At 36.9% G+C, this 22,774-nt stretch overlaps 2 protein-coding genes across 5 annotated transcripts; one reads left to right on the top strand and one right to left on the bottom strand.

Annotated features, from left to right (window-relative positions):
- Positions 1-1,617: 1,617 nt before the first annotated feature.
- On the bottom strand, positions 1,618-7,637 carry thtpa (thiamine triphosphatase). Of its 2 annotated transcripts, XM_048175325.1 has the most exons (5): positions 7,511-7,531; positions 7,296-7,375; positions 7,141-7,216; positions 4,944-5,480; positions 1,618-1,979 (listed from the first exon to the last, which is right to left on the bottom strand). In XM_048175325.1, the coding sequence occupies exons 3-5, from the start codon at positions 7,208-7,210 to the stop codon at positions 1,879-1,881; spliced, it is 708 nt and encodes a 235-aa protein (XP_048031282.1). In that variant the 5' UTR covers positions 7,211-7,216; positions 7,296-7,375; positions 7,511-7,531; the 3' UTR covers positions 1,618-1,878. The 2 variants fall into 2 exon arrangements, with proteins under 2 accessions (XP_048031282.1, XP_048031281.1); XM_048175324.1 differs by lacking the exon at positions 7,296-7,375 and having other exon boundaries at positions 7,511-7,637.
- Positions 7,638-8,696: 1,059 nt separating this feature from the next.
- On the top strand, positions 8,697-22,663 carry zfhx2 (zinc finger homeobox 2). Of its 3 annotated transcripts, none has more exons than XM_048173903.1 (5): positions 8,697-8,892; positions 12,369-12,527; positions 12,698-12,758; positions 13,403-17,424; positions 17,897-19,407. In XM_048173903.1, the coding sequence occupies exons 1-5, from the start codon at positions 8,887-8,889 to the stop codon at positions 18,017-18,019; spliced, it is 4,371 nt and encodes a 1,456-aa protein (XP_048029860.1). In that variant the 5' UTR covers positions 8,697-8,886; the 3' UTR covers positions 18,020-19,407. The 3 variants fall into 3 exon arrangements, with proteins under 3 accessions (XP_048029860.1, XP_048029857.1, XP_048029859.1); XM_048173900.1 differs by lacking the exon at positions 17,897-19,407 and adding an exon at positions 20,070-22,663 and having other exon boundaries at positions 8,699-8,892; XM_048173902.1 differs by lacking the exons at positions 8,697-8,892; positions 17,897-19,407 and adding exons at positions 8,961-9,262; positions 20,070-22,663.
- The last annotated feature ends 111 nt before the right edge of the window (positions 22,664-22,774 follow it).

The following is a 22,774-nucleotide window of genomic DNA, read 5'->3' as shown; positions in this document are numbered from 1 at the left end:
ACCCTCATGTCGTTCCACACCCGTAAGAACTTCGTTCATCTTTGGAACACAAATTAAGATATTTTTTGGCTCAGTGAGGCATAGACAGCAATGCCACCAAACTTCTCAAGATCCAGCAAGGTACTCAAAACATATTTAAAACAGTTCACGTGAGTACAGTTGTTCAACCTTATTATTATAAAGCGACGAGAATACTTTTTGTGCGCCAAAAAAAAAAAAAAAAAAAAAAAATTCGAAGCGCCAAAGTCACGTGATTTCAGCAATTTGGCAATTTGACAAGCGAGCCGAATCACTGAATCGAAACAAAAGATTCGAAGCAGTGTTTTGAAATTGGCCATCACTAGATATTGTTGAAAAGTTATTTTGTTTTTTTTGGCGCACAAAACGTATTCTCCTCACTTTATAATATTAAGGTAGAACCACTGTAGGCCTACCCACATGAACTGATTTAAATATGTTTTGAGTACCTTTCTGGTTCTTGAGAAGTTCGGTGTCATTGCTGTCTATGCAGGCCTCATTGAGCCATTGTGTTCTGAAAATGAACAAAGGTCTTACGGGTGTAGAACGACATGAGGGTGAGTAATTAATGACATTATTTTCATTTTTGGGTGAACTATCCCTTTAAGTACAGTAAACAGTAGCTCTGAAATATGTATTTTACAAATAGTGTAGCCTAATATGCTGTCAATTTGATGCCGAATGTACTGGGCTACTGTAGACGCTGAATTAAAAATAATATTTGTGAATCATAAACACATTTCATTGTGGCATGATGTGAGAATAGCATTGAACATACTTACAGTAGTTGAGTTGTTGTGAGCACTGGACATTGCTGTGGAGTGTCAACAATGAATCAGTGTAATATATATAGATCATTGATCTAACTGGCGCGTCATAAATCATTAGTAATGAATAAGGGTCATTTTAATCATTTCTAATTCTGTTCCGTATAGATTACCAAACCACCTGGTGTTAAAACAGATTTTAATGAACTTGTCAATGGTTTTCCAGAAACATTGCGCCAACTGCTGGCATACTGAGCGAACAGCTCATTACAAAGAGAACAGCGCTCTCTGCTGAGCAAACGATGCACTTTACAATCATACACAAATCTATTTAGGTCAAAGCAGAAAATTGCGAAATTAATATCAAAATAAAAGTATCTGGAATATGTAATATTTTCGTAAAAATATTTTTTTGAACATATTACTTATTAAAGATCTTATATTAGGCTACTTATTGTCCATGATACATGTACAGGTTCACACTTGTTCAAGAAAAGGTTCTGTATAGTGTTCTGTCAGGTACTTCATATATACAACCGTTTAGGGGTTCCCATCATGGCTTCATTTTATGGATTTAGATTTAATTCATTTTGATTTAATTTTGATTTAATTTAATGAATTAAACAGCTCGTAAACATATTTATCACTAGAAAAAACTGAAATAACATGTTAAACATGAAAGTATTATGCAATAATATTAAGCATGTCTCCTTATATAGAACCTTTTTGGCAAAAAGGGATTATTTTAAATTGAGTCAAAAACCTTAAGGTTCTATATAGAAACTGAACCTTTTGTTCTCTAAGAGTGTGAACAAGAATAACTCAAAATATATAAGAGAATAGAAGATTTTTTATTTTTAAATCATTTTTTAAATCAAATATCTGCTTTATTTGACACAAACTGCTATTATACAATGTCACAGTGCACTGCTACATACTATACTTTGCTTTCTCTGTATTTATCTGTACTTCATCTATACACAAAACAGTGATTTTCTCATTTAAATAAGTGCATTAAGGATGTGCAGTATATGTTTTCATAAATTAATCACAATTTAAAAAACTACAAATTATATGTTACACTAATGATTCCTCATAAAATATGAGCATCAAGAAGTTTGGCATAGTGGTCTGGACGATATTTTTGAAGGTAAACATGCATTTTCCCATCTACTCTCTTCTCACAGCTTAAACCTGTGAAAACAGACAACAAAAATACATTATATATTATAAAGTGATGTGAAGAGATTCAGGTAGCATTATTTAACTTTTAATTCTAATGGTTTATTGATAAATAACAGATGCCATAAAAGTGTTTAGCCATTTGTTTATAGTCTATAAGGCAGCAGATGTGCAACTTTGGATGTCTTATCCAGGGTTATTATAGTTAAAGTCACCATGAAATCAAACCATTCTTGTTTTTTTTTTTTTTTTTGGAATACTGCAGTATTTATTATAAATGATTCATCTGTGCACATCTTTATACAACCATCCAATCAATTCCTGATAGACAAAATCACGTCTTACATTTATTCTTGTTCAAGAAGTCGTTTCACTCTGATATATATCACAATATGGAAGAAAAGACTAACTTCTTATGTTTCAAGATGACTTGAAACTAAACTATAACTAAAACTAAACTATATAAAAATATTACAGTTATTGAACTTAACACTGAACTGACTTGAGCTGAATGACACTGTTTTCTTCTGGAGACCTGCTTTACAGCAGTATTTGAATTTGTCTTATATTTGATGTTTGCATTATTGTGAAGTTATTTTCTGGTTTATTATACAAACCCAATTCCAAAAAAGTTGGTACACTGTACAGATTGTGAATAAAAAAGGAATGCAATAATTTACAAATCTCATAAACTTATATTTTATTCACAACAGAATATAGATAACATATCAAATGTTGAAAGTGAGACATTTTGAAATGTCATGCCAAATATTGGCTCATTTTGGATTTCATGAGAGCTATACATTCCAAAAAAGTTGGGACAGGTAGTAATAAGAGGCCGGAAAAGTTAAATGTACATATAAGGAACTGCTGGAGGACGAATTTGCAACTTATTAGGTCAATTGGCAACATGATTGGGTATAAAAAGAGCCTCTCAGAGTGGCAGTGTCTCTCAGAAGTCAAGATGGGCAGAGGATCACCAATTCCCCCAATGCTGTGGTGAAAAATAGTGGAGCAATATCAGAAAGGAGTTTCTCTGAGAAAAATTGCAAAGAGTTTGAAGTTATCATCATCTAAAGTGCATAATATCATTCAAAGATTCAGAGAATCTGGAACAATCTCTGTGTGTAAGGGTCAAGGCCGGAAAACCATACTGGATGCCAGTGATCTTCGGGCCCTTAGACGGCACTGCATCACATACAGGAATGCTACTGTAATGGTTAATCACAACATGGGCTCAGGAATACTTCCAGAAAACATTGTCGGTGAACACAATCCACCGTGCTATTCGCCATTGCCGGCTAAAACTCTATAGGTCAAAAAAGAAGCCATATCTAAACATGATCCAGAAGTGCAGGCGTTTTCTCTGGGCCAAGGTTCATTTAAAATGTACTGTGGCAAAGTGGAAAACTGTTCTGTGGTCAGACGAATCAAAATTTGAAGTTCTTTTCGGAAAACTGGGACGCCATGTCATCCGGACTAAAGAGGACAAGGACAACCCAAGTTGTTATCAGCGCTCAGTTCAGAAGCATGCATCTCTGATGGTATGGGGTACATGAGTGCGTGTGGCATGGGCAGCTTACACATCTGGAAAGGCACCATCAATGCTGAAAGGTATATACAAGTTCTAGAACAATATATGCTCCCATCCAGATGTCATCTCTTTCAGGGTAGACCTTGCATTTTCCAACATGACAATGCCAGACCACATACTGCATCAATTACAACATCATGGCTGCGTAGAAGAAGGATCCGGGTACTGAAATGGCCAGCCTGCAGTCCAGATCTTTCACCCACAGAAAACATTTGGCGCATCATAAAGAGGAAGATGCGACAAAGAAGACCTAAGACAGCTGAGCAACTAGAAGCCTGTATTAGACAAGAATGGGACAACATTCCTATTCCTAAACTTGTCTCCTCAGTCCCCAGACATTTGCAGACTGTTATAAAAAGAAGAGGGGATGCCACACAGTAGTAAACATGGCCTTGTCTTAACTTTTTTGAGATGTGTTGATGCCATGAAATTTAAAATCAACTTATTTTTCCCTTAAAATTATACATTTTCTCAGTTTAAACATTTGATATGACATCTATGTTGTATTCTGAATAAAATATTGAAATTTGAAACTTCCACATCATTCTGTTTTTATTCACAATTTGTACAGTGTCCCAACTTTTTTGGAATCGGGTTTGTAGTGAAGCTGCTTTGAAACAATCGGAATTGTGTAAAGTGAAACCATAAAAACACTTTTGTTACTTGAAATAAACATTAACTGAAAGCAAATATTTAAAAAAATATATATATTTTTTTTTATTTCAGCTAGTTTCCAATAATTTTTTTTTATTTAATTTAGTTTAACTTGATGTAGCCTATAACTAAAACTGAAATACAAATTAATAAAATCTACAGACATTAAAAATCTAATAAAAATGACAAAAATGAAAATGATAAAATTACTGAAACTTTATAGTTGGCCTGAAATGGAAGTTGCGATAGTCTTTTCTTCCATATTTTAACATATATCCGAGTACAACAGCTTCTCAAATAATAAAAAAAGTAGGGCGAGACTTGATTTTGTACGTTGGGAATTGACTGGATCATTGGATGTGGTGTGCTATTGCTATGATGTCATGTGAGTGACAGGTTGATCCCGCCCTCAAGCCAGTAAATGTCATCAGAGAAGAGAAAGTGAGGGAAGGAAGTTATTCTGATTAAAGATTATGAGGGAATAAGATTGTTTTGTTTTTTTTTAAATGATGTGCACAGATAAATTATTTATAATAATAAATACTGCAATATTCCATAAAAAAACAAGAATTGTCACAAAAATGAAAATGAAAATGGAAAATATGAAAATTATAAATAATTTGAACTATTATTAAAAACTAGTATCTCAATAATACTAAAATAACACCGGCCTTAGCAAATTCATTCTGTTTATAAGGTGTCCACACACACACAATACATCAGCTCACCCAGTTCTGCAGCAGTGCTTGTAATCCTCTGCAGAGCTGCATTCATGTCACCTCCTTCAGGCACCAGAACCTCAATCTCTCCCACACAATATCCGAAATCAGCCTGGTCCAGATCCACCCGCACTGCACCTTCTCTCTCTAGCATGTATGAGCAGCGCTCGGTCTTGAACTCAGCAAAACAGATGAGATTGAGGTCAGTCAGCCACTTTGTGTCATCTGCTGAAGAGATCTCTGTGTCCTCGTTTTCTGCCACTTTGTCAGTTTGTTCCCTTTGTGAGGAATTTGATTCACTCCCTTCAGCAGCGTGTTCACTGATAATCCTGCTGACTTCTGATTGAATCAGAGGGAAATTGGTTATCTCCCTGTATCGTGTGCAAAGGGTCTGAGTTTCATTGTCGGGTGTTGGTCCTGAAACTGCAGGGCATTTCAATTCCCACAATCCCTCTCGGCATCTCAGCCAGAAATCTTTTAGTGTTAGGATGAAATCTGGAGAGTCAAAGTACTGGTCTTGAAACTGCCGTTGACCGATGCATTCAGCTGTGTGGAGATGTGAAATATATATATATATATATATATATATATATATATATATATATATATATATATATATATATATATATACATACAGGGTGAAGTCATCTCAATGGCAAAAAGTGTCCAAATCACCCTGATTTATGTATGTATGCATGTATGTGTTTGTATATAAATTAGTGCTGTCAAACGATTAAACGTGATTAATCGCATCCAAAATAAAAGTTTGTGTGTGTGTGTGTGTGTGTTAATATTTCTGAACTATATAGATGTATGTGTATATTAATACATACTGAATGCATCTATATATTTCAGAACACACACACACACACATGTTATATATATATATATATATATATATATATATATATATATATATATATATATATATACAGTACAGTCCAAAAGTTTGGAACCACTAAGATTTTTAATGTTTTTAAAAGAAGTTTCGTCTGCTCACCAAGGCTACATTTATTTAATTAAAAATACAGTAAAAAACAGTAATATTGTGAAATATTATTACAATTTAAAATAACTGTGTACTATTTAAATATATTTGACAAAGTAATTTATTCCTGTGATGCAAAGCTGAATTTTCAGCATCGTTACTCCAGTCTTCAGTGTCACATGATCCTTCAGAAATCATTCTAATATGCTGATTTGCTGCTCAATAAACATTTATGATTATTTTCAATGTTGAAAACAGTTGTGTACTTTTTTTTTCAGGATTCCTTGATGAATAGAAAGTTCAAAAGAACAGCATTTATCTGAAATACAAAGCTTCTGTAGCATTATACACTACCGTTCAAAAGTTTGGGGTCAGTAAGAATTTTTATTTTTATTTTTTTTTAAGAAATTACAGAAATGAATACTTTTATTCAGCAAGGATGCATTAAATCAATCAAAAGTGGCAGTAAAGACATTTATAATGTTACAAAAGATTCGATTTCAGATAAACACTGTTCTTTTGAACTTTCTATTCATCAAATAATCCTGAAAAAAATATTGTACACAAATAGTTTGTACAATTGTACACATTAAATGTTTCTTGAGCAGCAGATCAGCATATTAGAATTATTTCTGAAGGATCATGTGACACTGAAGACTGGAGTAATGATGCTGAAAATTCAGCTTTGCCATCACAGGAATAAATTACTTTGTGAAATATATTCAAATAGAAAAGTTATTTTAAATTGTAATAATATTTCACAATATTACTGTTTTTTACTGTATTTTTAATTAAATAAATGTAGCCTTGGTGAGCAGATGAAACTTTTTTTAAAAACATTAAAAATCTTAGTGGTTCCAAACTTTTGGACTGTACTGTATATATATATATATATATATATATATATATATATATATATATATATATATATATATATATATATATATATATTTTTTTTTTTTTTTTTTTTTTTTTTTTAATATATACATGTATATATACACACATACATAATAAACAGTACACACATATATTATGTAAGCACAAACTTTTATTTTGGATGTGATTCATCGTTTGACAGCATGTAAATCTAAAACTTTTAGTTACATATATATATATATATATATATATATATATATATATATATATATATATATATATATATACACACACACACACACACACACACACAAACACGTATATGTGAAGATGTGCACAGACCTCCAATATCCTGTAGTTTCCCCATAATTTCTGCATTACAAACAAATTTTCTTTCCACCTCTACAGTCATTTTGTCCTATGAGAGAAAAAAATAAAAACGAAAAATCTGAATTTTCGCATATTAAAGACTTTCTGTATTAATGGACAACTGTAACCTGTAAAATAATAATGTTGTCAGATGTAGGCAAAGTAGGCAGCTCATGAAACACGGACAACAACAAATATTGCCGGGAACCTGGTCACAGGTTAATAAATTGTTAGCTCAGGCAGTGGTAATTATACTGTAATTACTACTGCGGTTAAAATCCAGTTGTGACCGACATTCCGACAAAACGAAAACAAACTATCAAACAAAATCAGCTGAACTTACCGATCAATCAGTGTAATGGGGACAGACGTGGAATCAGGGTCCTGTACAGATTTTCCGGTCAGGCATATTCACGGACAGCCTAATATCTGCTCGTCATTAAGCGCACCACATACGCAACAGTGCTTTTATAAGTATTACTTCCTTTAAAAAAAGTATTACTTCCTGACAAATATTGTATTTCTATCAAGATTAGAGAGCTACATTTTAAGATATTACATATTACATATAATACATTATATTACATAACAATATATTGCTGTTTTACTTAATCCAATTTGTGTGTTTGTTTGTTTGTGTGTGCGTGTATCATGAAATCTGTTTTGTATGAAATACACTGTAAAATAAAATATAAAATAACACGTTCAACATTGTTGTTATTAACTGAAAAATTATACATACACGTTTTAGTTTGCAGTATAAATATTTCATACATAATACATCACATAGCCTATTACTATGTATGAATGTGTGTATACATATATGTATAATTTGTCAATTGTTTTAATTTATGAACCTATTTTATTTTGCTGTAGTTCATAAAAAATGTCATTATTTGTATATATATATATATACACACACACACACACACACACATATATATATATATATATATATATATATATATATATATATATATATATATACATACACACACACTGTGTGTGTGTGTGTGTGTGTGTGTGTGTGTGTGTGTGTGTGTGTGTAGGCCTAGTAATGTATTGTACTTGTAATATAGTAATATATAGTATAATATAATATAGTAATATATATGTATATTAAGCAATGACTACAAATATTCTGTATATATTTTTATGTTTTGCTGTTTTTTTAAGTAATTGCTTAATATTCTTTGTTTATACACTACATTTATTAACATATTTTATTTGCTTATTGCATATCATATAATTATTAACGCAATATCACTAATTACATCAAATAAATATTAACTAATTAATAAGTAATTAATAAATAATATTATATATTTATTAATTATTTATGTACACACACCTTTATTTAAACTTTTCTCTCATTTGCCTTGTATGTTTTTAATACTTCACCTCTACAGTGTTAAAGACGATTTTATAAACAAAGTTACAAATAATTTAATTGATGTCAGTATAACAACATTGTTCCAACATGCTTTTAGGTGTGTTGAGTCGAACCGTTAGTGGGAAGAGGAACATTCTTGGAGAGAGTGAGCAGTCAGCTTTTGGGGGAGCTGTCGTGTGTTTACTAGAGGAGAGCAATGCAAGAGTGAACGAGAGAGAGAGAGGGAGGACGGAGGGAGTGAGTGAGTGAGTGAGTGAGGGAGGGAGAGAGAGACAAAACTTTTCAGTTTTAAAGAGCGAGAGGAAGCGTGTGCTGGAGTCCCAACCATGCAGGTAAAGCCTTAGCTAATTGCTTTAGTGTTAATTAAACGATGTTGACGCCGAATTGATCAAGAAGTTGCGATCGTGGGGGCGATGCGGATCTCATCGCGTCCTGAGCACGACAGATAATTTGATGCATGGCATTTCACTGCGAATATTTAGTTGGATTTCGAGTGTTAAAATCCAAACTTTTCTTCCTCGGTCTCTCATTTTGGCCCCGCCACCCCCTTTCGCTGCTCGTTGTGTTGCACGTCGCTCTTTTCGAGCAGCAATGCGCTTCATCCATCGTTAATTACCGCGTTCTACAATTATTAAAACACACTTATGATGCTCAATATCTACATTATATACTGAACGAGGAACTTAGACCGCCAGATGCAAGGTAATGGGTTAGATAAATGCCGAAGGGGGACGGCAAACGGCTTGTTTTTTAACACATCTGTATGAAGCAACCCAAATTCATTAATTAAATAGCTTAGTCGATGTAGGCCGCAATTTCCGCTGTGCAGCGGACGGCGGGCGGGGAATGTCCAATGCCCGACCAACAGGCCACAATCAGGGGGGCGAGGAACTAATCAAGCCCGAGGTTTTACATCTGAGAGCCGAAAGCCTATTTACACAATTCAATTAGCGCAATAAAGCAGACTTGGGCTGCAGCATCTCGACCGTTGCGAATGTTTTACCGTGTTATTTATTCTCGCAGCTCTAATTCTGTGTCTTTGAGAAGTTTGTGGGCGATTTGTGGCTTGATACGCGATACATAATTAGTTGTCCAATTTGTTGAGTGTTGTTAGCTGCGTTAGCCATGTGAAGTGCCACGAATGTTTATGAGAAAACGGCTTCTTTTGTTTTAACATCACCCTTCAAGTAAGAAATCGTTAAAATCAGTCGCTTTGCAGCGATTAAAGTTGGGAAAAGGGGTAATTGGGGCAGGAGACTGCAGTGCAATGCACTTTAATGGGGTATTTGTCATGATTACACTGGAGTGAGAGAGGGAGTGTGTGTGTATGTGCGTGTTAGCGAGGCAGGCTAAAGCTCTCCGTTTCAAATTGATTCAACAGCACACGGGTCTTGCTAATTAGGCTGTGGGTTAATTAACGAAATCATCAAGAGTTATGGCGGCCATATGAGCTCGCTGTCGAACGGCAGTGTCCCGCGGCGTGTGGGTTCGTCTGTCTTTGACTTTTAGGAGAAGTTAATAGTACTTGTGTTGAGGATTCAGTGCATGTTTTCAGTCTAGCAGGGAAGCTAATTGGCGTGGCATTGTAGCACTGTTGGCATTTGATGTCTGTTCGTTACTTGACAGTGGCATGTAAAAACGAAGCCAGAAACGGTGTAATTTAAATAATTTTGCATGCATACGCGAAATGAAGTCGTATAGATGTGAATTAAGATGTTTATGTCTTTGATTTCGACGTATGTGTTATTTATTTATTTGGGTTATTGTTTTAAAGAGACATTACTGTCATTAACATCCCATGGGATTTTCACCCATTATCTGTTATTTACAGCCCATGTCGCCTTGTTCACAAGGGGCAACATGTTGACAAATTTCACCCACATCAGCATATTATAAGACTAGTCAAGGTCAACATTTAGGCCTCCTCTGACGTTAAATAGCCTAGTTATTGCAGAACTGATAAATGCATGCATGATTTCTGCTGATCAGATTTGATCAACATGGGATGCCTTAAATAAAGTAATGTGCATTCAAATGCATGATTTATAAATAGGCCACAAGGTATCGGTGGTCAAGATTTGTTATGTTGTGTCTAGCAGAAAGAACATAACTACATCTCTGAATCAGATTTGATGTCTTGCACAAGAACTGTTATAAGTGCATAGCACAGATTGTAATTTGTATGGCCTATATAAATAACTACAAATCACAATGTCAGACCTTATTGTGAACATACTGGGATTGATGAAAGGGGTTGTTGAGTGATATATTGCAATGTTATCATGCATGTTTTTTTTTTTTTTTTTTTTTTGTTTTTTAAAGTGTCAAAGTGTACATCAAACACAATTAATCAGATTAATGAGACAATTGTCACATTTCTTAAAGTATATTATAGAGTTTTGATGATTAAGCTTATGTGAACTCTGAACAACTATTTTAGAACTGACTGTACAATAGACATAATACATGCAATGTCATGAAGAATGTTATTGCATTAGACAATGTCTATAAATCTATACTTATTCTAAGTGTTATGTTATCATTTTTATTAAAAAAGGGCTATTTGTAATTTACTCACTTCATGTCATTCTAAATCCAAATCTATATGACTGACTTTCTTCTGTGGAAAGAGAAAATATCTAAAGATATGTATCTAAAGATAAAATATCTGTGTTTTGAAATTCAGTGGGGTTTAATGTTGTTTGCACACCAGTGTTCTTTAGAACATTTCCTTTTGCATTCTGCAGAAGAATGTTAGGAATGACATGAGGATGAGTAAATGATAGAATTTCCCATTTTAGGTGAACTAACCCTTTAAGACTTTAGCTTTGATAAGTGCTGCACTTAATGTATTTGTTAATTTCACATTACTTTCAGATCACTGATGCATTAAAGGCACAATATGTAAATTTTTGCCGCTAGAGGTTTATTCAAAACAACGGCGTAGCTTGATGATGCCTTGATTTCGTGGAATCATGGGAGATGTTGTTTTCCTGTCTACAGCTTGTGGAAAAGAATCTGATGGGACTCAGGAAGAAATTCTATTCATGGATGAGCTAATGTATTAAAGATTTATTAACATTACTGTAGTATGAAGCAGGGTGTGGCTGAAAGCCATTGGAGCGGAACAAGGCCGCTGGAGCGATTGCTAATGAGAGACAAGCGCAACACATGGCTTGAGAGTAGTGGAGCTTTTATTATGCTGCAGACATACGCGTCTTCCAGTCATGCGTACGTGGGGTAATGCAGTGCTTATGTATCATGTTAGATACGTTTGTCTGTTGAAAGTTGTTATAATGCTACTCTGCGTTCGTTCAGCGGCTACTGTGAGATATTTGTTGCATACTGCAGTAAGCTAGATCGATATTAGGCATAATAAAACATAGTACTCTAGGTATATCAAGAAAATTAGATTTAAATAATAAGACTTGCTGTGTTAAGCTATATAACAATGATTAGTTTTCTGTCGATGAATGTATCCAAACAGTTGCTCACTTGTCTAATAAAACACAATATATTAAAGCGTCTATGGTTTTTCCATGGTTTCTACAAAATAAAATCGAGGGTAACGCGGGTATGATGTCATTGATAGGCGACGTACGGACATGGTCCATGTCCTGGTTAAAATTTATCTGGATTTAAACATTATTGGAAACATTATAGAATGTATAATCACTTACTATAAAATATAACTTAAAAAAATATATTTTGTGAATTCTGAATATAAACGAGTAATAAAATAATTGCCTTACTTAGATCTGATAAAATATTATTGCATTTAATAAATAATACCACTTTTTTGTTACAGGAGGAGCCAGGAGAAACTCTGGGAGGTGCCAGTAAGAGGGGGTCAATGTGGTTATGCCCTCTATGTCAAGAAAGTCAACCAGACCGTGAGAATCTCTCTCATCACCTTACGGACAAACACAGTGTCCTCCCTGCTTGCCTTGATAAGTTACTGGATATTGTGAGTATATTTACACAGATGGACTGCACTTTGTTATATATTAGTAATGTTTTGTAATGTCATTACATAAGTTTTGATGGCACAGAAAAGTAATGACATTGGTTGTGTAGTCAGTGAAACTACTTTTTATTTGCTTTTAAAGTAAATGATTGGTTTCCTCTTTTCATAAGGCTGCTCCAAAGCACTCTTCCATTGCTGAAGATGAAGAATCCAAAGCCCAAAATGATGCAGGTGAGTTTTGATCATCTATAAAGTTTTTTTTTTTTTTTTTTTTTTTTTTTTTTTTTTTTTTTTAAGTGTTTGCATTTGTGCCACAGTGATTTAACACTATCCCAGCACTAAAATCCTGGGTTCCAGTGTTATTGATACCAGGCTTAGGTTATGCACCACTGGACACACAATTGTCTGTGTTGGTGACCACCTTGCTTCAGTAGTTTCCATGGCAATGAACCACCTGTATGTTGTAGCCTACTGAGTGTGGCCCCCACAAGTATTCAGTTTTCATGGTGACTCCTGGACATGATGGATGGGAGAAAAATTGTTGCTAATTTTTTACATTTTACTGGTTGTTTTTAAATCCAAACAACTGATTTTTGTTGTATATTTGAGCATAAGGGGTTTCGAGCTTTTAAGGTGAAGGATGGACCGGGGGTAAACCGAATGTTGCAGTTTATGCCTGCTCTATGATATTTTGTATAGTTTCATTTTAATTTATTTACCTATTCTATAATATTGTTAAAATAATCAATGATTTATGGATTCAAACACATACATTACAATTCATCTTAATACATTTATTATTACCTTTAGCTTTGGTTAACTTTGGTTAAATGGTCACTAACATTGAATTTTATTTTTTTTTATCAATTCATTAGATGAGACCTCTCAGCAGAAACATTTAGAGAACACAAAGTCCCCCTCAATGGCTTCCCAAAATGAGAGCGAACCTACAGATGCAGGTGACAAGGGTGGTTCTTCTCAGGAAAAAGAGCTGGATGAAGAGCTGGAGGCAGGGAGAAATGAGGAAAGTGACATGGGTGGCCTGGAGTCAGATCAGGACAATGTGGAGCAAACTGTAAAAACATCAGAAGCTTCTATAAGCAATGGCAGATCTGTCTGTAAAAACAACGTAGCTTCTGAAGGTGATAACCGTCCATTCAAGTGTAATGCATGTTTGGAGTCATTTCCCACTAGAACGGCTTTGAGTGTTCATTATAATTCAACCACCCATATTCAGAGGATGAGAACCGGGACGGTGAAAGACAGTGACTCAACCCCTTTTCTGGCTAGACCTTATGTCTCCAACAAACCATACCAGTGTGCCGTCTGTCGTGTCTCCTACAATCATGCCATCACCCTGGAAAGTCATTTAAAATCTGTGTTGCACCAGAGTCGCAGCAGGAGTGCGGGGAATGCTACTCCTAGTTCCACTGCAAATACAGGAACTGGAACCATGGTTACAAACTTGGCTGCGACCACTGTTGGAAGCACCACACAGTTAGTTAACGCCTCCACCAGCAATTGTGTCACCCAAGCAAACCTGACTCCATCAGCAGTAACAACCAAAGACGGAGAGCAGGTGCAGCCTCAGCTAGCTCCCTCATTACTTTCTTCTCCGGTGGCCTCAGCACAAGCCATGTCTGCTATTCTCACTCTCCTGACTTCCAGCCCAAATTCTCTCCCACACTCCATTCTTCCTCCTCTCTTCACAACTGGGACATCTGCAACACCAGGGGCAGCTACCCCGCAGCTTATACCCCAGCCTCAGATGCTCATGCCCCTGGTGTTGAACGGACTCCAAACTCAAACCCAAATCCAGGGCCAGAATCCAGAGTCTCCAAACCAGCTTTTGCAGCAGGCAGTGCCAGTTCTTGGTCTCAGTGCTGCACAACAGGCTCTCTTGGCCCAAAGACTCAGTGGCTTACAAAGTCAGTGGGCTGCATTTGGCCTCCCAACCACCACTCAAATGAGTATAGAGGAGACCAACAAGACAGCGGACAAGGGTGCAGACTTGAGAGTACACAATGAGATAAAAGTAGAGCCTTGCAATCAGCAAATGTCACTAAAATCTGAAGAGGACTGGAAAATTGATGGGTTAAAAAAAGAGATCTGTATTAAGGTTGAGAAAACACAAGAGCAGAGTGAGAAAATAGTGGATGACGGCACAACACGTGATGAAAAAGAGCAAGAAGAAAGTGAAATGGAAATCGAGAGGACCAGTGAAAAGGTGTGTCAGGGGGATGATGCAAACTCCAAAGTAACTGAATCCTCAGTGGCCTCAGTCCTTCGGCGTGATAGTTCGTTGTCATGTGTTATGGATCCAAACCAAGGTCTCAGCCATACACATCCCGTTAACAGCTCTGGTGCTGTTAACTGTACTTTTCGTAACACTAATTTTGCCTTAAGAGCTTCAGGCCATAGAAGTGCTAAAGCTCATCCACTCTTGTCTTCAGGACGGTCTGTGCTCACTGAGTTCCAGTCTCAGGTTCTCTGGGCCTTTTTAGAGTCACGAGATGATGCTGAAACATCTAGTCCTCAGCGGGAGGACTGTGAAGCCCTCGGCAGGGAGGTAGGGCTAAGTGGAGAAGAGGTACGCAAGTGGTTCTTAGATGCCCGGCAATCCAAAGATAGGGAAAGATTAGACAGCTTCCATGATGAATTGGACAGAAGTATGGAGGAAGAAGAAGGCAATTTAATGATAGATGAGGGTGAAGATGAACACAGTCCATCAGCAACAGGCAGTCATGCCATTGACCTTTCCAGTAATGCAGAACGACACAGGATTGGTAAGGGCAGCCCAAGAGAATTGCTGTTGACATCCGACTCTGAAAATGAAGAGTTCTACACGTCTGTTATCGTGACTGATGAAGAAAGTCAAAGCAGCTCCATGAGGGAAGAGTCGGGTAGCCCAATCAAACAGTCTTCACAGGTAGAGCCAACAGCTGAAAGGTCAAGTGGTGGTGGAAAGGTTCTTCGTTCTACTACAGTCTTCCTCTCGGATGCAGAGGATGAATATGATGATGAACAGAGTATGAAAAGGAAAAAAAGAAAGAGTGAGATTGACAAGGAAGAGGTGGAGATCAAGCGAGAGAAGCAAGATGTAGATCTTGATCTTCAGTTGGAAGCGCAAGCTGACCCTCCTACTCCTCTTTCAGTTGCAGTTGATCACCAGGGTGTTCCAACTGGCATCTTGCAGTCATTGCCCCTTTCCCTGTCATTGGCTCCACTTTCCACCCAGTTATACAGTCCATATGTACTCTCGCTTCCTTCATCAGTTATTGGGGTAGGTGTTTCAGAAGGAGATCGGGGTAAAATGACCTTTTCAAACACTCAAGCAGTTACTCGAAGTCCAGGATCAGCACCTGCAACCACCTCTCTTACACACTCCTTCTTATCTAACGGTAATGATTGCGAGTCTGCATTGGATCTAAGCATGGGGAAAAACCATAGCTCTACAATATCATCAACATCATCTGTCTCCCTAGCTAACAAGTCCTCCATACAAAAAAGTCATTTGCTTGATGGTCTGGGATTGAGACCAGCGACTGTTGGGGTTCCTACAGATGGAGGTCTCATCGTTGTTCAGGTGAAGCCAGATCCTGCCATTGCTTCCAATAACAGTACTTTAACTAATCGCAATAATTTGGCTAAGACTAGCACTGTGTACATGAGGGCAGCTGAAAAGGTTAGCACATCACTCATGGAAAGGGAAAAAGAGAAGGAACGAGAAAAAGAGCGGGAGCAAAAGAGGCCCAAAGTCAGACGGTTCAGGGACATGAGGCGGTCCAGGACCATCATCCATGCTGATCAGCTTGATATTCTCTATGGATGTTATTTCAAAGATCCAAACCCAGGAAAGCATGAATTTGAACAAATATCTGAGTGGGTAAATCTTCCAAAGAAAGTGGTTCAGATTTGGTTCCAGAATATGAGGGCTAGGGAGCGAAAGGGAGAGGTCCGTTTTATCAGTGATGGCACTTTGGCGGCTGTTGGGAAACCACTCATTAAGTTCACCTGGCCACTCTCAAAGCCCATATTCTCAACCCCACCTAAACCTAACCCAAGTCCCTCCACTGGCTGGGTCTCTGCAAAACCCCAAACTGGAAATGTTCCTCCAAAGACGGATAAGGTAAAGGAGGTCAAGGAGCCCCCAAAAATTCCTATTCAAGGTCCAAGTAGACCAAATCAGACTGGCTCTTTCACCGTTGTGTCCACCAGTCCTTCATTAGTTCACAAGACCAAAACAGAAGCAACACCCATTACAATGGTTAAAATAGCTCCCAAGACAGTGGCCACTCCAGTTGCAGTTCCTCTGATAGTCAGTGGGATTCCTACATCTCGATCTGCTCCGAAAAGGAAGGTTGAAGAGGTACAAGCCGAGTCAGACCGTACTGATGATGATGACGACGATTACCGAGGAGGGGTCGAGTCTGGGACTACCAGCCACATGGTGCCAAAATTGTCCCCTACGCCAATTAACAAATCTTCTGCCTTGGCAACTCAGAAACACAATGGGCTCAAATATTGGTCTCAGAAAGGTCCATTCAAGATCAACACCCTCTCAAGAGAACAATTAGGCTTGAGCTCACAGCGACCTACACCCACTACCACCACGCCCACCACACCATCCCCTGTGACGGTTACAGCATCCTCTGGTCAAAACCAAAAAGAAACGAGTTACATGCTGCAGAACTCCACCCCAAGACGACCTCGAACTCACCTGAACTGTCTTCAGCTGTCCATCCTGCAGTCATGTTATGAGACATGTGCTCATCCTAATGCACTGGAGTGTGAGGCAGTGGGGACAGAGCTTGGGCTTCCACTGAAGGTTGTGCAAATCTGGTTCCAAAATACGCGTGCCAAGGAGAAACGCTGGAGGCTTCAGCAAGAGAAAATGGTAAGGGTACTTTGTCTAATATGGCAGCTGTTTTCATGTCTTATGTTAGTATTTTGCTACAATGTCATTGGCCTTAGAGGTGTCCAGATACTTTCTCATGTCATAGCAACACATTATAAAAATGTGCCAGGTGCAGTAGACTAAAAGTGTAATCTTTAATTAATATTTTATTAATTACTTTGACATAGTGGTGATGCCTTATTAAAGAAATAATTCATCCAAAATTTACTCAACCTCATGTCATACCAAACCTGTATGCATTACATTTTCATTCATTTCCTTTGCATCTAGTTCTTTTAAACAAAAGGAGATAAATTAATCAGGTTGGGTATTTAAGTGCTTCGTTCATCCCCTAATGTAAGTAGTAAAACATGTGCTGCCACTTCTCTCTTGTGCGGCATCTACGCTTCACACAGTAGATGGCACTTTTTACTTTTTTTACTTATTTTTCTTTAACTGTGTCCCAATTCAGAGGCTGCATCCTTCGAAGTTCGCAAAGGTCAGACCGAGCATTGTTAAATGGGACGGTCTAGCCTACGGAGGATTGCTCTTGTTGCCTACAGCTGTGACGGCTGCCGTTGATGAGCGGCAGTAACGTTTGTACTGGACTTTTTTGAAAGTTATATTCAACTGTCTGAAAACAAAACACATTTCTAAATATGTCACCTTGGTCCATTTTTGTACATAATAAAGAGTATAAACTCTATAAAGGATTAAATTAAAGATTTTTTTTAAATAAATTTTTATCATTAGATCTTCGAGTAAGGTGAAACCTAATACTTGCATTTAAGTGTAACCCAGCATTTTTTTCTCAAGAAATCCTGTCGTCACCGGTGCGCAATGAATTTTGGGGTAGACTAGGCCGTGAAGGATCCATCTGTTGTATCCTTTGTTGTCCGGGAAACGAAGGACGCATTTCGAGGCCGCATTTAAGTAAAGCCTTCGAATTGGGACAGCCTTCACCACCACTGTGATGCAATCAACTTTTGAATGCGGCCTTTGAAGATTGCAGCCTCTGAATTGGGACACAGTCCTTGAATCTTTTACATTAATGCCTAGAAGCAGATGATTGTTTCTGCCACCTCCTGGACAGGAGTGTATGGCGCACAGGAAAGTAATGGCAGCTGCTATGATTTTACTACTAAAATTGCTTCCATTTCTGGTTATTTTTCATAAAAACTGGAGCACTTAGACCAGGGGTCGGCAAACCTCTTTGTCACGAAGTGCCATTAAGTTTCCAAGTTAATCACTATGCCACAACCCCTCAACCCCCATATGTATAAATACATATAAACATATTTTAAATATTTGTAATGGTTTGCATAGAAATATTAAATATTTCTGAAGCTATTTTTCATTAAAAATGTTTTAAATTTGTCGCACTTTTTGTTTTTTAGGTTTAAATTAGACTTTGAAGAACAAATTTCCAATGGGTCTATTTTCATTTGGTCATTCATGTGTTTTTACTGATCAGATAGCTATCTGTTTTGTTACACTTGGCAACATAAGTGTGTCTCCACAAAACGAATATAAATCTAATCTTCAATTCCCGCGCTACATGCAAATTCAACAGAGTTCACGTTGATGAAAGCAAGATATCAGCTTCATTTTATTTATCATCAGCTAATTTCAAGATCAAAGACTGCACTGGAAAGATAATTTACCCCTAGTTTCACACACAAGGCTTCAGCTAGTCCTAGACTAAAATGCATGTTTGAGCTGTTTTAACTGTAAGTAACTTGCACTAACATATCTGAAAATACGTCAGTGCCATTGTTGTGTCTCACGATGCACACCAGTTATGTTTTTTTTCTAGGGTACATTTATAACCAGCTACACAAGAACAGAGTTTGGTGTGTGTGGAATGCTTAATAAGACTCTATTCACTTGAGTGAATTTCTCCTAAATTTATAGCATTAAAAAACTGTTAGTTCACCCAAAAATGAAAATAATGTCATTTATTACTCACCCTCATATCGTTCTACACCTGTAAGACCTTCGTTCATCTTCGGAAAACAAATTAAGATGTTGTTGATGAAATCTGATGGCTCAGTGTGGCCTGTATTGAGAGCAAAGCCATTGAAACTCTCAAGGTCCATAAAGGTACTAAAAACATATTTGAAACGTTCATGTTTTTTTCAAATAAGCCATCAGATTTCATCAACAATATCTTAATTTGTGTTCGGAAGATGAACGAAGGTCTTACGGCTGTAGAACAACATGAGGGTGAGTAATAAATGACATTAGTTTCATTTTTGGGTAAACTAACCCTTTAACTATGTATGGTATACCATTACTATGGCAAAGGTTTGTCAGAGCTACGTGCTTTCATTGACTTGAGCAGTTTAATTCTCGCACATTAATATTTATAACTCCTTAATAAAACAAGCTGTTAATATGAGGAACGATTACCTCAAAATGTAGATTTGAATGCAGGTGCGAGGTACTTTATCTGAATGAAATGCATACACCTCTCTCGCTTTTGCTCACGTGCCAGCAGTTACCCCTCTGCGTGCCATAGGATGCCGACCCCTGACTTAGCGTGTGGTCAATAAGGAAGTTTTGTCTGTTTTTATTGATTTTACTTAACATTTTGTTTTTCTGCAATGAAATGAAATTGACATTGTCATTACATCTTTACACAGTCGCCTAATCCCATTGACCCTTCCAAGAAGGTAGATGTCAGCTCGGGTAGCTACCTACAATACAATGCTCTCCGAGCCAACCGTCCCATCCTGCCCAAACCTGTACAACTGACAGTTGTGGAACCAACTCCAACATACACCATCGGCCAGACGACAGGCCGCGAGACTCTGAGAGGCAAGTGCGACGCCTGCGGGGTTGAATTCGAATCCAGGGCTGCTGCACGCGACCATGTCTTCTCTGCTCGACATCTTGCCACTCTGAGAACCACTAACTTTGGTCAGCAAGCATCGTTGGTCAGCAATGGATCTGGTACGGGGTCTACTGGTTTTGCCAGCCAGTCTTCTACCCCATCACCAGCTAGCAGCTCCAGCTAAACAATGAATTGGAGCTGGTGTAGTCTGTGGACCCACTAGACTTGTTGGCTTTCAATAGACAGAAAAAGGGTGCTGGTCTTTTAAGCTAATGTTCTTTTGAGGCTCTAAAATTGGAGTGGGCCCAGATGACTCTGGCCATCTTCACTCTCTCTCTCTCCTTGGATATCAGCGAGACATTATTATACAGAGTCTTTACTTACAGGGCTCCTTTTAATGACCTATTGCCACAGCATCATTTTACTATAAATAATCTACTGAAATGGTAATCATGGACATGCTAATGCTTATGTGATTATGGTCCGTTTTTCACAACTTCATCTCGGTTCAAACTCCTATTATGTTGGGTAATATTCTACTCACATTTACACATAACACTTTGTTTGATTGGGAGAATCTATGGTAATGAAGCACCCAAAAACTCAACCAAAGTGCTCTGGGTTGTCAATTATGTTTGTGGTACTGCTTTTGCTTGAGCCAGGGTGGTCTTTAGCCTGTTTTAAAGCCTATATAGAAGAGTCGTTTCTAAGCTGATTTATCTCCGATAGTCTTGTTAATTCAAAGAAATTTATTCTGTAAACAGAAGTTTTCCTTCTGGCTCAGTTGAAAGAAGACTAGACTATGCTAACAGTTGATAGTAATGAAATAGTAGAAATGACAAATAAAGCAGAGAATGTGTAGTCTGGAATAAGGAGAATTTGGGAGAGTGTTCTGAATCCAGACGCATTAAAACGAGGACGTTAACAATACGATAGCTATTTTTGAACAACCATCATGACAATCCTATAGTCATCAGCAGAGCTCTCGTTGAACGTTAAAGATGTCAGATGGTCCTCATACAGCACTTTGACCCTTTTTAAAGTCTCTCAAACATGTTTTTTTTTTTTTTTAGGTTTTCGTGTTCCGCAAAATAAACAGTTTTGTTGTATGGTAAAATCTTACTGTATGTCAAACTATAATGAAGTATTAATCAGCTTTTAATGTTATTTTTAAAGAGTTTGCATTGCACATAGTTAAAACAGACAAAAAAAAAAAAATAATGGATCAGACCTAGCCGCTGTGCACGAAGCCAAAGTCAAGTCTGTACTCACACAATTTTATATGGATTTGTGGAACATTGAAATTATGTACCTTATACCCTCAGATAAACCATTTTGTTTGGTTTGAGTTTAGGGAGTAACCCCAGCTTGTCGATAAGAATTAAACACAAAAAAGTCATTTATTTATGGTAAAAGCAAAAGCATTTTAGAATAATGGGAGAGAGTTGTCATCTTTTTTTTTCTTGTTCTTTCATTAAGCATTTTGTGTTTTTTGCAAACCGAGTGCTCATACTGAGTAGATTCAAGTATTTTTCTTTAAACCCCACCTGGAGAGAAGACAGGGTGCTTTAGTGGACCTGGAAACTATTCATCAGGGCAACAGGAGGTGTGATTTGAAGGACATGAAATACTAAAGACGATTTTCCTTTTTGGTTTATTTTGTATATTATTATTGATACTATTAATACTTTAACAAAATGCAAAACTAAAAAAGATTTTTTAATGAACTATATTAAGAAAATGATATTCCAAAGTTATTCTTTCTCTTGCTTTGTCTCATTAAAGAAACCAAAAAGCAATCTTGATTGGAAGTGTTTGTAACGCAAACCACAAAGGAGCTCCCCTGCCTTGACACTTTGAACTAGTCCAGGGTTTAAGCATGAGCTACAGTTAAATGCATTTCCGACAACTCAACTTGGAACACTTGAAGTTCATTGAAACATTTTGTTTTCAGTATATCCCAGCAAATACAAGTTGTTTTTGTTCAAATTAGTGTCAAGTAGCTCATATGAAATGAACATGGACTGGGTTGTAGTGCAGTGCTACAGGACGTGGGATCACATGGTGTTGCACTGTTCAGAGTATATAGGTAGAAAATGGAGAAATGCTTTTATATTATCTTTTCACTTTTTCATTGACACTTGATTATCACTTGTTATAACTGTACTACTTACTATTTTTCAGTACTTTCATCACTTTTGATTATTATTGATTCATAACGGTTTTAATGGCATCTCAGACTTTGAGATGTCATTGATATGAATATTGAACGATAATGGTGGCAGTCTTGTTATGAAAAATTAGAATATTGATTAAGCTTGTTTTCCCCTCAAATGTACCTTCATTTTGTGTTGGTTCTCCTTTTTTTCTTATGCAGAAAACAAATAAACTGAAGTTCATGTATTGATGTTTCTCTTCATTATGTAAATTACCATTAGAATTTATATTTGTAGATATAATAATATTTTATTAAGTTGCATATTAGCAGCACTATTATAATTATTATGGACCATC

This window comes from Megalobrama amblycephala, linkage group LG22 (genome assembly GCF_018812025.1).
Source record: "Megalobrama amblycephala isolate DHTTF-2021 linkage group LG22, ASM1881202v1, whole genome shotgun sequence".
Taxonomy (NCBI): domain Eukaryota; kingdom Metazoa; phylum Chordata; class Actinopteri; order Cypriniformes; family Xenocyprididae; genus Megalobrama; species Megalobrama amblycephala.
Note: the sequence above shows the minus strand (reverse complement) of the source record. Positions and strands in the feature narration are given on the sequence as shown.

What these genes read in the sequence shown, in the direction of transcription:
- thtpa (XM_048175324.1), bottom strand. Translation starts at nt 7,210, where the DNA reads ATGACTGTAGAGGTGGAAAGAAAATTTGTTTGTAATGCAGAAATTATG. An exon ending in GAAACTACAGGATATTGGAG is followed by an intron (nt 5,481 to 7,140) that starts GTCTGTGCACAT and finishes ATCTCCACACAG; the next exon opens with CTGAATGCATCGGTCAACGG. An exon ending in AAGCACTGCTGCAGAACTGG is followed by an intron (nt 1,980 to 4,943) that starts GTGAGCTGATGT and finishes CTGTTTTCACAG; the next exon opens with GTTTAAGCTGTGAGAAGAGA.
- zfhx2 (XM_048173900.1), top strand. An exon ending in TTGATAAGTTACTGGATATT is followed by an intron (nt 12,528 to 12,697) that starts GTGAGTATATTT and finishes TCTTTTCATAAG; the next exon opens with GCTGCTCCAAAGCACTCTTC. An exon ending in CAAAGCCCAAAATGATGCAG is followed by an intron (nt 12,759 to 13,402) that starts GTGAGTTTTGAT and finishes TCAATTCATTAG; the next exon opens with ATGAGACCTCTCAGCAGAAA.